This window comes from Panulirus ornatus, chromosome 17 (genome assembly GCF_036320965.1).
Source record: "Panulirus ornatus isolate Po-2019 chromosome 17, ASM3632096v1, whole genome shotgun sequence".
Taxonomy (NCBI): Eukaryota; Metazoa; Arthropoda; class Malacostraca; order Decapoda; family Palinuridae; genus Panulirus; species Panulirus ornatus.
The window spans coordinates 3,380,444-3,398,387 of record NC_092240.1 but is presented as its reverse complement, the minus strand read 5'-3'; the positions used below and the strand labels follow the sequence as shown (position 1 = coordinate 3,398,387).

The 17,944-nt window shown below is 41.9% G+C and overlaps 1 protein-coding gene across 1 annotated transcript in view; it reads right to left on the bottom strand.

Moving 5' to 3' along the window:
* Ltn1 (E3 ubiquitin-protein ligase listerin) overlaps window positions 1-17,944 on the bottom strand; it is a 154,557-nt gene that overhangs the window by 70,950 nt on the left and 65,663 nt on the right. Inside the window, exon 15 of the mRNA XM_071671796.1 lies at window positions 3,618-3,847. Coding sequence (XP_071527897.1) covers window positions 3,618-3,847 — 230 coding nt within the window. The remainder of the gene's footprint in view (window positions 1-3,617; window positions 3,848-17,944) is intronic.

Below are 17,944 nucleotides of genomic sequence, written 5' to 3'. Positions count from 1 at the left end.
ACAGTGTGTAAGAAGTCTGTGTTGTTATAACAAGTTATAATATTATATCATCTCTAGTGTCAATCACAGCTCACTCATATCATCTTTGGGGAAAGTCACAGTATACTTATCTTATCTGTGGGATAGTCCAGAGCATGAGGGAGCAAAGCCTTTAGTCTGTTCATTTGGGCAGATTCTATTCAGAGAGTTTGTTGCAAGATAAACTTTTTAAGTAGCAGCAAATGGAACCATGAAAGCAGAAGTGAGTCACAGGGTGGGGGAGGGGGCAAAGGTTCTAGGGGCGTGAAGAATATGTGGAAGGATACAACATTACCTCAGAGAGCAAAAATGGGAATGTTTGAAGGAAGAGTAGATCCAACAATGTTATATGGATGTGAGGCATGGGCTATAGATAGGACTGTATGAAGGAGGGTGAATGTGTTGCAAATGAAATGTTTGAGGACAATATGTAGCATGAGGTAGTTTGATCGAGGTAGTAATGAAAGGGTAAGAGAGATGTGTGGAAATAAAAAGAGCATGGCTGAAAGAGCAGAAGAGGGTGTGTTGAAATGGTTTGGAATATGGAGAGAATGAGTGAGGAAATATTTGACAGAGGATTTATGTGTCAGAGGTGGAGGGAACAAGGAGAAACAGGAGACCAACTGGAGGTGAAAGGATGGAGTGAAAAAGATTTTGTGCGATCGGGGCCTGAACATACAGGACAGTGAGAGGCGTGAAAGGAATAAAGTAAATTGGAGCGATGTGGTATACTGGGGTCGAAGTGCTGTCAATGGACTAAATCAGGGCATGTGAAATGTCTAGGGTAAACCATGGAAAAGTTTGTGGGTCCTGGATGTGGGAAGGGAGCTGTGGTTTTGGTGCATTACACATGACAGCTAGAGACTGAGTGTGAATGAATGTGGCTTTTTTTGTCTGTTTTCCTGGCACTACCTTGCTGAAGCAGGGAGTAGCGATGCTGTTTCCTGTGGGGCCGGGTAGCACCAGGAATGGATGAAGGTAAGCAAGTATGAATATGTAGATGTGTATATCTGTATATGTCTGTGTATGTGTATGTATATGTATGTATATGTTGATATGTATATATTTATGTATATATTTATGGGTATGTTTGAAGGAATAGTGGTTCCAACAATGTTGTATGGTTGCGAGGCGTGGGCTATGGATAGAGTTGTGCACAGGAGGATGGATGTGCTGGAAATGAGATGTTTGAGGACAATGTGTGGTGTGAGGTGGTTTGATCAAGTAAGTAACGTAAGGGTAAGAGAGATGTGTGGAAATAAAAAGAGCGTGGTTGAGAGAGCAGAAGAGGGTGTTTTGAAGTGGTTTGGGCACATGGAGAGGATGAGTGAGGAAAGATTGACCAAGAGGATATATGTGTCGGAGGTGGAGGGAACAAGAAGAGGGAGACCAAATTGGAGGTGGAAAGATGGAGTGAAAAAGATTTTGTGTGATCGGGGCCTGAACATGCAGGAGGGTGAAAGGAGGGCAAGGAATAGAGTGAATTGGAGCGATGTGGTATACCGGGGTTGACGTGCTGTCAGTGGATTGAAGCAAGGCATGTGAAGCGTCTGGGGTAAACCATGGAAAGCTGTGTAGGTATGTATATTTGCGTGTGTGGACGTATGTATATACATGTGTATGGGGGGGGGGGGTTGGGCCATTTCTTTCGTCTGTTTCCTTGCGCTACCTCGCAAACGCGGGAGACAGCGACAAAGTATAATAAATAAATATATAAATGTATATATGAATGGATGGGCCATTCTTCATCTGTTTCCTGGTGCTACCTTGCTTGACTCAGGAAACAGCAATTAAGCATAATAAAAAAGAAACTGCTGAAAATTTTTCTTTATATAGGATTCAAGTATTTCTGTTTCTTAATGACTATTGTAAAGTTTATTTCATTACTGCATTTTTTATCATCCACAAGCAAAAAAGTAACACTTTGTTCCTCCTCGAGTATTCAGTCCTTCGGATGTGACAAAGCAGATAGGGTTATCTAGCACCACTACATTCACTACCTGCACCTTGGCCATCATCGTAGTTCCTTATGGCTCAAGGGAACAATTGGGCACCTTACACTACACTAATTACAGGGAAACACACCTGTCACCATCCCAACCCTTTGTGGCAAAAATTGTGTGTGTTTGTTAGGGGTCAGAGTGGGAAATGTCACACCCAACCTGAACTGCATCATCTGTCTGACCAAAACAGCAGGCATTTATGTCACAGCCTGTGAATGGGAGGTAGTCTGAAACTCAGAAGAAATTTTGAACTGAAAATTGACCCAACTTCTCAAGATGGATATTCTACATGGAGGGTAAATGGTCCATTCATACTCTGAATGGAAACTTTTAGGTATGAATTAATTTCACTGCTTCTTACTGCAGTGCTCATCCAGCACTGCTGCAGAACTTGTCTTTGGAAAAATGCCAGCCTGTTTGCTATGTTTTAAGTCTTAGTAATGAGATATGAGGTATTTTCCTTTAAAAAAAAGTACTTAAAAAAATCTTTTGGAGGAGTGTTTAAGCAACAACCAGACAGATATCACTTTTGGAAGATGAACGAAAAGTATTTTAAAGTAAAACAATCTATGTCTTACATTAAAATGTTAAATTTGTTTGTCTATAACCATATCACACACTTCATACTCCCTGCATGCACTGTACCACAGGGAAATCCTGCCAGAAAGCTGGAATACCATGGGGAACTTGTAGGAAAATGTCTGTGTCTATCATATCTGATTTTTTTTATTTTTTTTTTTGCTATTGATGATGGATCCCCAGAGCAAACTTTAAGTATTGCAACAAGAAGAACCCTCCATGAAGTAGCCGAAGATGTTAATGCTAGAAACTGAAGATATTATGAAGACTTGAAAACAGTAATACAGTATCAGCACCTGGCAGGACATACAACATGAAAAAGCTGAGTATACATATTATCAAAAAAAGCACATAAAATTAGGAGCATGCAGGGGGATTTATAGAGAGAAATAATGCACAGCAACACAGTTGACCTGAACACAGTATTCCAAGGTCTATTCCCTAACCCCTGTGGTGTTAGCACACATGCTAACTCTTTGACTTGCCACAGTAGTACCTGTTAACCCACCAGAGTAGCCCTCTTCACTTGACATGACTCTGCCACTACCTGATGACAACTCTGATAACCCCATAAAACCTGCTCATACAATCCTATAATTCTCTACACTTGCCTGATATCGGCCTACTATCGTAAAGTCAACAACAGAATATATTGGTGAACACAGTATCCTCATTCAGAATGTTCATTCAATAATATTTACAGATTTTTTTTTATTAAACTGTTATCAGCGTATCCAAGAAAACCTTATGAAGTACTGAATATTTGTCAAAAGGGGAACTTTGGTACCAGAAGGGAGTGGTACTCCCCCTTTTACTTTGGAAATCTATATTTCATACCATACTCACATCAACCTCTTCTAGAAATACAACCTTAAATGTAAATGAGGGACACCTGTAGGTAACATAATTACTCAGTACGAAATATTAAGGTGTATGGAGGAAGATGGCTTACATATTACAGATAGAAACATATCAGAACAGTCTCACATATGATTCAAAATCCAGGCAAACACTCACGTGGCAAAGAGAAAGATGTTGTCAGCACTTTCTCTCCACAACATCAGAATGGAGAAGATGGAGTGAACAACATCCTCTGTAACAGAGGATGCAACAAGACTGAGGGCTGTAGTGATGATGAAAATGCTCGGGGTAGCAGAAAATGGATCATCAGAGAAGCTGGATAATTTCCCCATTTCCTCAGCCAAAATATCCATAACAGCTTCTTGAGGAAGCAAGGCAAGAAGAGACTGTGAATATTATACAACACACTTTAATAACATATAATATATATATCAAATTCACATTAATTCTAACATTACTAAATGAAGTGTATGTCTGTCAAAATGTATTTACATCAAATCTTAAGAAAAGGATACAAGAAAATCATAAGCAAAGAAAGTACCTTCCTAAGAATAACTTGATCAAGATTTTTTCAAAAGGCAAGTCTAGCACACAGCAATCACTGCATACATTACTTGATAAATAAGACTGTTTCTCTCAACTGTCAACATCATTATATAACTGCCAATCACAGTTACAACTGATAATTGATTTAACCAGATATCAAATATTCTTCTGAATATGTTTCAGTTGTCATCCAACATGGAGGTATGGTGTAAGGAAGAATGGAGATGTAAAAGTGTTGGCAAGTGAGAAAATGAATCAGAAAAAATGAGGGAGAAGTATGAAAGGAAGGTTACTGAAAGCTTAGATGGAAGTGCAGTTAATGTTGGGCTACAGTCAAGTGTGAATATGGTGTTCAAAATGTTTAAAGAAATACTAGTAAAGGTTGCAGAATTAGTAGTTGGATACAAGGTTGTGAGATATGGGAATAAAAGGGGCAATGCATGGTGGAATGAAGAGATTAGAAACACTGTGGAAACGAAGAAAAAGGCATACAATAGATGGCTCAACAAGAATGTACCAGTGGAAGGTTCATCAAAGGGGGAAGGAAGAATATGAAACATGTAAGCTGAATGTTAAGAAGTTGATAGAGGAAAGCAAAGAAAGAGTAGATGAAGATTTTGGAACAATATTTATATTTATTTATCATACTTTGTCGCTGTCTCCCCATTAGCGAGGTAGTGCAAGGAAACAGATGAAAGAATGGCCCAACCCACCCACATACACATGTATATACATACACGTCCACATACGCACATATACGTACCTATACATGAATGTATACATATATATACACTTTTTTCTTTCATACTATTCGCCATTTCCTGCATTAGTGAGGTAGCGTTAAGAACAGAGGACTAGGCCTTTGAAGGAATATCCTCATTTGGCCCCCCTCTGTTCCTTCTTTTGGAAAATAAAAAAAAAAAAAAAGAGAGGGGAGGATTTCCAGCTCCCCGCTCCCTCCCCTTTTAGTCGCCTTCTACGACACACAGGGAATACGTGGGAAGTATTCTTTCTCCCCTATCCCCAGGGATAATATATATACACATACAGACATACTTAGAAAAGCAAATGGATTTGTATGTAGCATTTATGGATCTGGAGAAGGCATATGATAGAGTTGATAGAGATGCTCTGTGGAAGGTATTAAGAATATATGGTGTGGGAGGCAAGTTGTTAGAAGCAGTGAAAAGCTTTTATCGAGGATGTAAGGCATGTGTACGTGTAGGAAGAGAGGAAAGTGATTGGTTCTCAGTGAATGAAGGTTTGCGGCAGGGGTGTGTGATGTCTCCATGGTTGTTTAATTTGTTTATGGATGGGGTTGTTAGGGAGGTGAATGCAAGAGTTTTGGAAAGAGGGGCAAGTATGAAGTCTGTTGGGGATGAGAGAGCTTGGGAAGTGAGTCAGTTGTTGTTCGCTGATGATACAGCGCTGGTGGCTGATTCATGTGAGAAACTGCAGAAGCTGGTGACAGAGTTTGGTAAAGTGTGTGGAAGAAGAAAGTTAAGAGTAAATGTGAATAAGAGCAAGGTTATTAGGTACAGTAGGGTTGAGGGTCAATTCAATTGGGAGGTGAGTTTGAATGGAGAAAAACTGGAGGAAGTGAAGTGTTTTAGATATCTGGGAGTGGATCTGGCAGCGGATGGAACCATGGAAGCGGAAGTGGATCATAGGGTGGGGGAGGGGGCGAAAATTCTGGGAGCCTTGAAGAATGTGTGGAAGTCGAGAACATTATCTCGGAAAGCAAAAATGGGTATGATTGAAGGAATAGTGGTTCCAACAATGTTGTATGGTTGCGAGGCGTGGACTATGGATAGAGTTGTGCGCAGGAGGATGGATGTGCTGGAAATGAGATGTTTGAGGACAATGTGTGGTGTGAGGTGGTTTGATCGAGTAAGTAACGTAAGGGTAAGAGAGATGTGTGGAAATAAAAAGAGCATGGTTGAGAGAGCAGAAGAGGGTGTTTTGAAATGGTTTGGTCACATGGAGAGAATGAGTGAGGAAAGATTGACCAAGAGGATATATGTGTCGGAGGTGGAGGGAACGAGAAGAAGAGGGAGACCAAATTGGAGGTGGAAAGATGGAGTGAAAAAGATTTTGTGTGATCGGGGCCTGAACATGCAGGAGGGTGAAAGGAGGGCAAAGAATAGAGTGAATTGGAGCGATGTGGTATACCGGGGTTGACGTGCTGTCAGTGGATTGAATCAAGGCATGTGTATGGGGGTGGGTTGGGCCATTTCTTTCGTCTGTTTCCTTGCGCTACCTCGCAAGCGCGGGAGACAGCGACAAAGCAAAAAAAAGAAAAAAAAAAAAAATACAGACATATACATATATACACATGTACATAATTCATACTGTCTGCCCTTATTCATTCCCTTCGCCACCCTGCCACACATGAAATAACAACCCCCTTCCCCTGCATGTACGTGAGGTAGCGCTAAGAAAAGACAACAAAGGCCACATTCGTAAAAGTTTTGGAATAATTAGAAACTATACCAGAAGGAGGTAAAAAGGAAAGAGGTGGATGTAAGAGTGGTAATGTTAATGTGAGATGCAAGGAAGAGGAGTTGCTGAATCAAAAGTAGGAAGTGAAAGGGAGATGGAAAGGGTATTTTGAAGAACCGATAAATGTGGGAGATGGGGAGGCAGCAGTTGTTACATGCATGGGTATGGAGGATGGAAGGAAGAAGATACAAGTGCAAGGGCCAAAGCAAAAAGGGAGGTGAAATGGGCAATAATGAGGATGAAGGTAGGAAAGGCACCTGGAGTGGATAGGATTACAGCTGAAATACTGAAGTATGGAGGAGCAAGTGTGATAGACTGGATGCATCTGATATGTAATTTAGCATGGAAACAGAAGGCTGTGCCTGAGGATTGGGTGAATGCTATTATTGTTCCTCTATTCAAAGGAAAAGGAGCAAATGATGTATTGATAATCTTTCCACAGCATTTTCTATTTCATATATAATTGCTGTTTCCTATGTAAGCAATGTAGCACCAAGAACTGACAAAGAAAGGCTACATCTGCTCTCAGACATTCTCTAGCTGTCATTTGTAATGCACTGAAACCACAGGTCCCTATCCACAACCAGGCCCTACAAACCTTTCCAAGGTTTACTCCAGATACTTTCCATGCCCTGGTTCAGTCCATGATTGATGCGCTCATATTATTCTTTGTCAAATTACATCTGGCTCACTTCTGTCTAATTTTAGACTTGTAATTAAGTCTCTATGTTTATTTCAACTTCTATCAATTTCCCTGACATGCTTTTATACAGAGTCATTAATATGATGTTGATATTTCTCAAAAGAACCTATTTTCATACTTGAATGCAGTTTCCCGCGTTAGCAAGGTAGCACCAGGAAACAGACAAAGAAAGACACATCGCTCACATACACATATTATTCATATATGCACGTATACATACATGCATGCATGCATAGTGCCATTGTACAAAAGCAAAGGGGATGAAGGCGAATGTTCAAATTTCAGAGGCATAAGTTTTTTGAGTATTTCTGGGAAATTATATGGAAGGATATTGATTGAGAGGGTAAAGGCAGGCACAGAGCATCGGATTGGGGAAAAGCAGTGTGGTTTCAGAAGTGGTAGAGGATGTGGGGATCAGGTGTTTGCTTTGAAGAATGTATGTGAGAAATACTTAGAAAAACAAATGGATTTATATGTAGCATTTATGGATCTGGGAAAGGCATATGATAGGGTTGATAGAGATGCTTTGTGGAAGGTTGTAAGAGTATATGGTAAGGGAAGTAGGTTGCTAGTAGCAGTGAAAAGTTTTTATCAAGCATGTAAGGAATGTGTATGAGTAGGAAGAGAGGAAAGTGATTGGTTCCCAATGAATGTTGGTTTGTGGCAGGGGTGCGTGATGTCTCCATAGTTGTTTAATTTGTTTATGGATGAGGTGGTTGGGGAGGTGAATGCAAGAGTTCTGGAGAGAGGGGCAAGTATGCAGTCTGTTGTGGATGAGAGGGCTTGGGAAGTGAGTCAGTTGTTGTTCACTGATGATACAGAGCTGGTGGTTGATTCGGGTGAGAAACTGCAGAAGTTGGTAACTGAGTTTGGTAATGTGTGAAAGAAGAAAGTTGAGAGTAAATGTAAATAAGAACAAGGTTATTAGGTTCAGTATGGTTGAAGGACAAGTTAATTGGAAGGTAAGTCAGAATGGAGAAAAACTGGAGGAAGTGAAGTTTTTTTTAGATATCTGGGAGTGGACTAAGCAGCAGATGGAACCATGAGAGCGGAAGTGAGTCACACGGTGGGGGAGGGGGAGAAGGTTCTAGGAGCGTTGAAGAATGCATGGAAGACAAGAACGTTATCTCAGAGAGCAAAAATGGGTATGTTTGAAGGAATAGTGGCCCCAACAATGTTATACAGTTGCGAGGCATGGGCTATAGATAGGGGGAAGAGGGGGGACGTGTTGGAAATTAAATGTTTCAGGACAATCTGTGGTGAGGTGGTTTGATCAAGTAAGTAATGAAAGGGTAAGAGAGATGTGTGGTAATAAAAAGAGTGTGGTTGAGAGAGCAAAGGAGGGTGTGTTGAAATGGTTTAGTCACTTAGAGAGATGAGTGAGGAAAGATTGACAAAGAGGATATATGTGTCAGAGGTAGAGGGAAGGAGAAGCGGGAGTACCAAACTGGAGGTGGAAGGATGGAGTGAAAAAGATTTTGAAAGATCAGGGCCTGAACATACAGGAGGGTGAAAGGTGTGCAAGGAATAGAGTGAATTGGAACAACGTCATATACAAGGGTTGACATGCTGTCAATGGATTGAACCAGGGCATGTGAAGCACCTGGGGTAAACCATGGAAAGTTTTGTGGGGCCTGGATGTGGCAAGGGAGCTGTGGTTTCGGTGCATTACACATGACAGTTTGAGACTGAGTGAGAATGAATGTAGCCTTTTTTGTCTTTTCCTAGGGCTACTTCACTGGAGGTTATTTCATGTGTGACGGGGTGGCGATGAGAATGGATGAAGGCAGCAAGTATGAATATGTACATGTGTATTTATGTATGTAAGTATATGTTGAAATGAATACGTATGTATATGTGCACGTGTGGGCATTTATGTAAATACATGTGCATGAGGGTGGGTTGGACCATTTCTCGTCTGTTTCCTTGCGCTGCCTCGCAAATAAGTATAATAACTAAATAATACACATGAGAGTTAGAGACTGAGTGTGAACGAATGCATCCTTTGTTGTCTTTTCCTAGCACTACCTCGAGCGCACGTGGGGGGGGGGGTGCCATTTCATGTGTGGTGGGATGACAGCAGGAATGGATGAAGGCAGCATGTGTGAATATGTACATGCGTATATATGTATATATATGTTGAAATGTATAGGTATGTATGTGAGCATGCATGGGTGTTTATGTATATGTATGTGTGTGTGGGGGAGTTGGGCCATTTTTTTCGTCTGTTTCCTTGTGCTACCTCGCTAACGCGGGAGACAGCGACAAAGCAAAATAAATAAATGAATATATATATATATATTATCCCTGGAGATAGGGGAAAAAGAATACTTCCCACGTATTCCCTGTGTGTCGTAGAAGGCAACTAAAAGGGGAGGGAGCGGGGGGCTGGAAATCCTCTCCTCTCGTCTTTTTTTTTAATTTTCCAAAAGAAGGAACAGAGAAGGGGGCCAGGTGAGGATATTCCCTCAAAGGCCCAGTCCTCTGTTCTTAAAGCCACCTCGCTAACACGTGAAATGGCGAATAGTTTGGGAAAGTAAACTCTAGATTGATATGGGTAAAACTGAAAGTTGATGGAGAGAGATGGGTGATTATTGGTGCAAATGCACCTGGGCATAAGAAGAAAGATCATGAGAGGCAAGTGTTTTGGGAGCAGCTGAATGAGTGTGTTAGTGGTTTTGATGCATGAGACCGGGTTATAGTGATGGGTGATTTGAATGCAAAGGTGAGTAATGTGGCAGTTGAGGGAATAATTGGTATACATGGGGTGTTCAGTGTTGTAAATGGAAATGGTGAAGAGCTTGTAGATTTATGTGCTGAAAAAGGACTGGTGATTGGGAATACCTGGTTTAAAAAGAGAGATATACATAAGTATACATATGTAAGAAGGAGAGATGGCCAGAGAGCGTTACTGGATTATGTGTTAATTGATAGGCACGTGAAAGAGAGAGTTTTGGATGTTAATGTGCTAAGAGGCGCAACTGGAGGGACGTCTGATCATTATCTTGTGAAGGCGAAGGTGAAGATTTGTATGGGTTTTCAGAAAAGAAGAGAGAATTTTGGGGTGAAGAGAGTGGTGAGAGTAAGTGAGCTTGGGAAGTAGACTTGTGTGAGGAAGTACCAGGAGAGACTGAGTACAGAATGTGGAAAAAGGTGAGAACAAAGGAGGTAAGGGGAGTGGGGGAGGAGTGGGATGTATTTAGGTAAGCAGTGATGGCTTGTGCAAAAGATGCTTGTGGCATGAGAAGCGTGGGAGGTGGGTTGATTAGAAAGGGTAGTGAGTGGTGGGATGAAGAAGTAAGATTATTAGAGAAAGAGAAGAGAGAGGCATTTGGACGATTTTTGCAGGGAAAAAATGCAAATGAGTGGGAGATGTAAAAAAAAAAAGGCAGGAGGTCAAGAGAAAGGTGCAAGAGGTGAAAAAGAAGGCAAATGAGAGTTGGGGTGAGAGAGTATCATCAAATTTTAGGGAGAATAAAAAGATGTTTTGGAAGGAGGTAAATAAAGTGCGTAAGACAAGGGAACAAATGGGAACTTCAGTGAAGGGGGCTAATGGGGAGGTGATAACAAGTAGTGGTGATGTGAGAAGGAGATGGAGTGAGTATTTTGAAGGTTTGTTGAATGTGTTTGATGATAGAGTGGCAGATATAGGGTGTTTTGGTTGAGGTGGTGTGCAAAGTGAGAGGGATAGGGAAAATGACTTGGTAAACAGAGAAGAGGTAGTAAAGGCTTTGCGGAAGATGAAAGCCAGCAAGGCAGCAGGTTTGGATGGTATTGCAGTGGAATTTATTAAAAAAGGGGGTGACTGTATTGTTGACTGGTTGGTAAGGTTATTTAATGTATGTATGATTCATGGTGAGGTGCCTGAGGATTGGCGGAATGCTTGCATAGTGCCATTGTACAAAGGCAAAGGGGATAAGAGTGAGTGCTCAAATTACAGAGGTATAAGTTTGTTGAGTATTCCTAGGAAATTATATGGGAGGGTATTGATTGAGAGGGTGAAGGCATGTACAGAGCATCAGATTGGGGAAGAGCAGTGTGGTTTCAGAAATGGTAGAGGATGTGTGGATCAGGTGTTTGCTTTGAAGAATGTATGTGAGAAATACTTAGAAAAGCAAATGGATTTGTATGTATGGGGATAGGGGAGAAAGAATCCTTCCCACTTATTCCCTGCGTGTCGTAGAAGGTGACTAAAAGGGAAGGGAGTGGGGGGCTGGAAGTCCTCCCCTCTCGTTTTTTTTAATTTTCCAAAAGAAGGAACAGAGAAGTGGGCCAGGTGAGGGTATTCCCTCAAAGGCCCAGTCCTCTGTTCTTAATGCTACCTCGCTATCACGGGAAATGGCGAATAGTATGAAAAAAAAAAAATTTATGGATCTGGAGAAGGCTTATGATAAGAGTTGATAGAGATGCTCTGTGGAAGGTATTAAGAATATATGGTGTGGGAGGCAAGTTGTTAGAAGCAGTGAAAAGTTTTTATCGAGGATGTAAGGCATGTGTACATGTAGGAAGAGAGGAAAGTGATTGGTTCTCAGTGAATGTAGGTTTGCGGCAGGGGTGTGTGATGTCTCCATGGCTGTTTAATTTGTTTATGGATGGGGTTGTTAGGGAGGTGAATGCAAGAGTTTTGGAAAGAGGGGCAAGTATGCAGTCAGTTTGGATGAGAGAGCTTGGGAAGTGAGTCAGCTGTTGTTCGCTGATGATACAGTGCTGGTGGCTGATTCATGTGAGAAACTGCAGAAGTTGGTGACTGAGTTTGGTAAAGTGTGTGAAAGAAGAAAGTTAAGAGTAAATGTGAATAAGAGCAAGGTTATTAGGTACAGTAGGGTTGAGGGTCAAGTCAATTGGGAGGTAAGTTTGAATGGAGAAAAACTGGAGGAAGTAAAGTGTTTTACATATCTGGGAGTGGATCTGGCAGCGAATGCAACTATGGAAGCGGAAGTGAACCATAGGGCGGGGGAGGGGGCAAAAATTCTGGGAGCCTTGAAGAATGTTTGGAAGTCAAGAACATTATCTCGGAAAGCAAAAATGGGTATGTTTGAAGGAATAGTGGTTCCAACAATGTTATATGGTTGCAAGGCGTGGGCTATGGATAGAGTTGTGCGGAGGAGGATGGATGTGCTGGAAATGAGATGTTTGAGGACAATATGTGGTGTGAGGTACTTTGATCGAGTAAGTAATAACAGGGTATGAGAGATGTGTGGTAATAAAAAGAGTGTGGTTGAGAGAGCAGAAGAGGGTGTTTTGAAATGGTTTGGTCACATGGAGAGAATGAGTGAGGAAAGATTGACCAAGAGGATATATGTGTCAGAGGTGGAGGGAACGAGGAGAAGTGGGAGACCAAATTGGAGGTGGAAAGATGGAGTGAAAAAGATTTTGAGTGATCGGGGCCTGAACATGCAAGAGGGTGAAAGGTGTGCAAGGAATAGAGTGAATTGGAACGATGTGGTATGCTGGGGTCAACAGTGCTGTCAATGGATTGAACCAGGGCAAGTGATGCGTCTGGGGTAAACCATGGAAAGTTGTGTGGGGCCTGGATGTGGAAAGAGAGCTGAGGTTTCAGTGCATTATTACATGACAGCTAGAGACTTGAGTGTGAACGAATGGGGCCTTTGTTGTCTTTTCCTAACGCTACCTCGCGCACATGAGGGGGAGGGGGATGTTATTCCATGTGTAGCGAGGTGGCGATGGAAATGAATAAAGGCAGACAGTATGAATTATGTACATGTGTATATATGTATATGTCTGTGTGTGTATATATATGTGTACATTGAGATGTATAGGTATGTATATTTGCGTGTGTGGACGTGTATGTATATACATGTGTATGGGGGTGGGTTGGGCCATTTCTCTCATCTGTTTCCTTGTGCTACCTCGCAAACGCGGGAGACAGCAACAAAGCAAAATAAAAATAATAATAATAATATATATATATATATATATATATATGTAGGTTTGCGGCAGGGGTGTGTGATGTCTCCATGGTTGTTTAATTTGTTTATGGATGGGGTTGTAAGGGAGGTAAATGCAAGAGTCCTGGAAAGAGGGGCAAGTATGAAGTCTGTTGGGGATGAGAGAGCTTGGGAAGTGAGTCAGTTGTTGTTTGCTGATGATACAGCGCTGGTGGCTGATTCATGTGAGAAACTGCAGAAGCTGGTGACTGAGTTTGGTAAAGTGTGTGGAAGAAGAAAGTTGAGAGTAAATGTGAATAAGAGCAAGGTTATTAGGTACAGTAGGGGTGAGGGTCAAGTCAATTGGGAGGTGAGTTTGAATGGAGAAAAACTGGAGGAAGTGAAGTGTTTTAGATATCTGGGAGTGGATCTGTCAGCGGATGGAACCATGGAAGCGGAAGTGGATCATAGGGTGGGGGAGGGGGCGAAAATTTTGGGAGCCTTGAAAAATGTGTGGAAGTCGAGAACATTATTTCGGAAAGCAAAAATGGGTATGTTTGAGGGAATAGTGGTTCCAACAATGTTGTATGGTTGCGAGGCGTGGGCTATGGATAGAGATGTGCGCAGGAGGATGGATGTGCTGGAAATGAGATGTTTGAGGACAATGTGTGGTGTGAGGTGGTTTGATCGAGTAAGTAACGTAAGGGTAAGAGAGATGTGTGGAAATAAAAAGAGCGTGGTTGAGAGAGCAGAAGAGGGTGTTTTGAAATGGTTTGGGCACATGGAGAGAATGAGTGAGGAGAGATTGACCAAGAGGATATATGTGTCGGAGGTGGAGGGAACGAGGAGAAGAGGGAGACCAAATTGGAGGTGGAAAGATGGAGTGAAAAAGATTTTGTGTGATCGGGGCCTGAACATGCAGGAGGGTGAAAGGAGGGCAAGAAATAGAGTGAATTGGAGTCATGTGGTATACAGGGGTTGACGTGCTGTCAGTGGATTGAAGCAAGGCATGTGAAGCGTCTGGGGTAAACCATGGAAAGCTGTGTAGGTATGTATATTTGCGTGTGTGGACGTGTGTATGTACATGTGTATGGGGGGGGGGGGTTGGGCCATTTCTTTCGTCTGTTTCCTTGCGCTACCTCGCAAACGCGGGAGACAGCGACAAAGTATAAAAAAAAAAAAAAAAAAAAAAAAAAAAAAATATATATATATATATATATATATATATATATATATATATATATATATATATATATATACATATATATATCTTTCTTTCATACTATTCGCCATTTCCCGCATTAGCGAGGTAGCGAGGAGTGCTCATCCTCCTCGAAGGCTCAGATTGGGGTGTCTAAATGTGTGTGGATGTAACCAAGATGAGAAAAAAGGAGAGATAGGTAGTATGTTTGAGGAAAGGAACCTGCATGTTTTGGCTCTCAGTGAAACAAAGCTAAAGGGTAAAGGGGAAGAGTGGTTTGGGAATGTCTTGGGAGTAAAGTCAGGGGATTAGTGAGAGGACAAGAGCAAGGGAAGGAGTAGCACTACTCCTGAATCAGGAGTTGTGGGAGTATGTGATAGAGTGTAAGAAAGTAAATTCTAGATTGATATGGGTAAAACTGAAAGTTGATGGAGAGAGATGGGTGATTATTGGTGCATATGCACCTGGGCATAAGAAGAAAGATCATGAGAGGCAAGTGTTTTGGGAGCAGCTGAATGAACGTGTTAGTGGTTTTGATGCACAAGACCGGGTTATAGTGATGGGTGATTTGAATGCAAAGGTGTATAATGTGGCAGTTGAGGGAATAATTGGTATACATGGAGTGTTCAGTGTTGTAAATGGAAATGGTGAAGAGCTTGTAGATTTATGTGCTGAAAAAGGACTGGTGATTGGGAATACCTGGTTTAAAAAGTGAGATATACATAAGTATACGTATGTAAGTAGGAGAGATGGCCAGAGAGCATTATTGGATTACGTGTTAATTGATAGACGCACGAAAGAAAGACTTTTGGATGTTAATGTGCTGAGAGGTGCAACTGGAGGGATGTCTGATCATTATCTTATGGAGGTGAAGGTGAAGATTTGTGGGGTTTTCAGAAAAGAAGAGAGAATGTTGGGGTGAAGAGAGTGGTGAGAGTAAGTGAGCTTGGGAAGGAGACTTGTGTGAGGAAGTACCAGGAGAGACTGAGTACAGAATGGAAAAAGGTGAGAACAAAGGAGGTAAGGGGAGTGGGGGAGGAATGGGATGTATTTAGGGAAGCAGTGATGGATTGCGCAAGAGATGCTTGTGGCATGAGAAGCGAGGGAGGTGGGTTGATTAGAAAGGGTAGTGAGTGGTGGGATGAAGAAGTAAGATTATTAGTGAAAGAGAAGCGAGGCATTTGGACGATTTTTGCAGGGAAAAAATGCAAATGAGTGGGAGAGGTATAAAAGAAAGAGGCAGGAGATCAAGAGAAAGGTGCAAGAGGTGAAAAAGAGGGCAAATGAGAGTTGGGGTGAGAGAGTATCATCAAATTTTAGGGAGAATAAAAAGATGTTTTGGAAGGAGGTAAATAAAGTGCGTAAGACAAGGGAGCAAATGGGAACTTCAGTGAAGGGGGCTAATGGGGAGGTGATAACAAGTAGTGGTGATGTGAGAAGGAGATGGAGTGAGTATTTTGAAGGTTTGTTGAATGTGTTTGATGATAGAGTGGCAGATACAGGGTGTTTTGGTCGAGGTGGCGTGCAAAGTGAGAGGGTTAGGGAAAATGATTTGGTAAATAGAGAAGAGGTAGTAAAAGCTTTACGGAAGATGAAAGCTGGCTAGGCAGTAGGCTTGGCTGGTATTGCAGTGGAATTTATTAAAAAAGGGGGTGACTGTATTGTTGACTGATTGGTAAGGTTATTTAATGTATGTATGATTCATGGTGAGGTGCCTGAGGATTGGCGGAATGCTTGCATAGTGCCATTGTACAAAGGCAAAGGGGATAAGAGTGAGTGCTCAAATTACAGAGGTATAAGTTTGTTGAGTATTCCTGGTAAATTATATGGGAGGGTATTGATTGAGAGGGTGAAGGCATGTACAGAGCATCAGATTGGGGAAGAGCAGTGTGGTTTCAGAAGTGGTAGAGGATGTGTGGATCAGGTGTTTGCTTTGAAGAATGTATGTGAGAAATACTTAGAAAAGCAAATGGATTTGTATGTAGCATTTATGGATCTGGAGAAGGCATATGATAGAGTTGATAGAGATGCTCTGTGGAAGGTATTAAGAATATATGGGGTGGGAGGAAAGTTGTTAGAAGCAGTGAAAAGTTTTTATCGAGGATGTAAGGCATGTGTACGTGTAGGAAGAGAGGAAAGTGATTGGTTCTCAGTGAATGTAGGTTTGGGGCAGGGGTGTGTGATGTCTCCATGGTTGTTTAATTTGTTTATGGATGGGGTTGTTAGGGAGGTAAATGCAAGAGTTTTGGAAAGAGGGGCAAGTATGAAGTCTGTTGGGGATGAGAGAGCTTGGGAAGTGAGTCAGTTGTTGTTCGCTGATGATACAGCGCTGGTGGCTGATTCATGTGAGAAACTGCAGAAGCTGGTGACTGAGTTTGGTAAAGTGTGTGGAAGAAGAAAGTTAAGAGTAAATGTGAATAAGAGCAAGGTTATTAGGTACAGTAGGGTTGAGGGTCAAGTCAATTGGGAGGTGAGTTTGAACGGAGAAAAACTGGAGGAAGTGAAGTGTTTTAGATATCTGGGAGTGGATCTGGCAGCGGATGGAACCATGGAAGCGGAAGTGGATCATAGGGTGGGGGAGGGGGCGAAAATTCTGGGGGCCTTGAAGAATGTGTGGAAGTCGAGAACATTATCTTGGAAAGCAAAAATGGGTATGTTTGAAGGAATAGTGGTTCCAACAATGTTGTATGGTTGCGAGGCGTGGGCTATGGATAGAGTTGTGCGCAGGAGGATGGATGTGCTGGAAATGAGATGTTTGAGGACAATGTGTGGTGTGAGGTGGTTTGATCGAGTGAGTAACGTAAGGGTAAGAGAGATGTGTGGAAATAGAAAGAGCTTGGTTGAGAGAGCAGAAGAGGGTGTTTTGAAGTGGTTTGGGCACATGGAGAGGATGAGTGAGGAAAGATTGACCAAGAGGATATATGTGTCGGAGGTGGAGGGAGCAAGGAGAAGAGGGAGACCAAATTGGAGGTGGAAAGATGGAGTGAAAAAGATTTTGTGTGATCGGGGCCTGAACATGCAGGAGGGTGAAAGGAGGGCAAGGAATAGAGTGAATTGGAGCGATGTGGTATACCGGGGTTGACGTGCTGTCAGTGGATTGAATCAAGGCATGTGAAGCGTCTGGGGTAAACCATGGAAAGCTGTGTAGGTATGTATATTTGCGTGTGTGGACGTATGTATATACATGTGTATGGGGGGGGGGGGTTGGGCCATTTCTTTCGTCTGTTTCCTTGCGCTACCTCGCAAACGCGGGAGACAGCGACAAAGTATAAAAAAAAAAGAAAAAAAAAAAATATATATATATATATATATATATATATATATATATATATATATATATATATATATATAAGTGTAACTGATATCATACTGATAATAATGAAAATAAATGATGGAAAGAAAAGATTTTGTGGGTACTGAGCCAACGTGGCAACAAATACCATCCAGTCGGTACAGCACACATAGTTGCATTTTACCAAAGAGTGCGAGAAGATAGGACAGACTATAGATACTCCTCCACCACGACATGCACATAGATTAAATAGTTTGTTTGGAGATCCGCTGGCTCAGCTCCATAACGTAAAGGTCAATCGCCTAGTAAATGGACATGTCCACCCACCATGCAACCGGCTTAGAGGAGAAC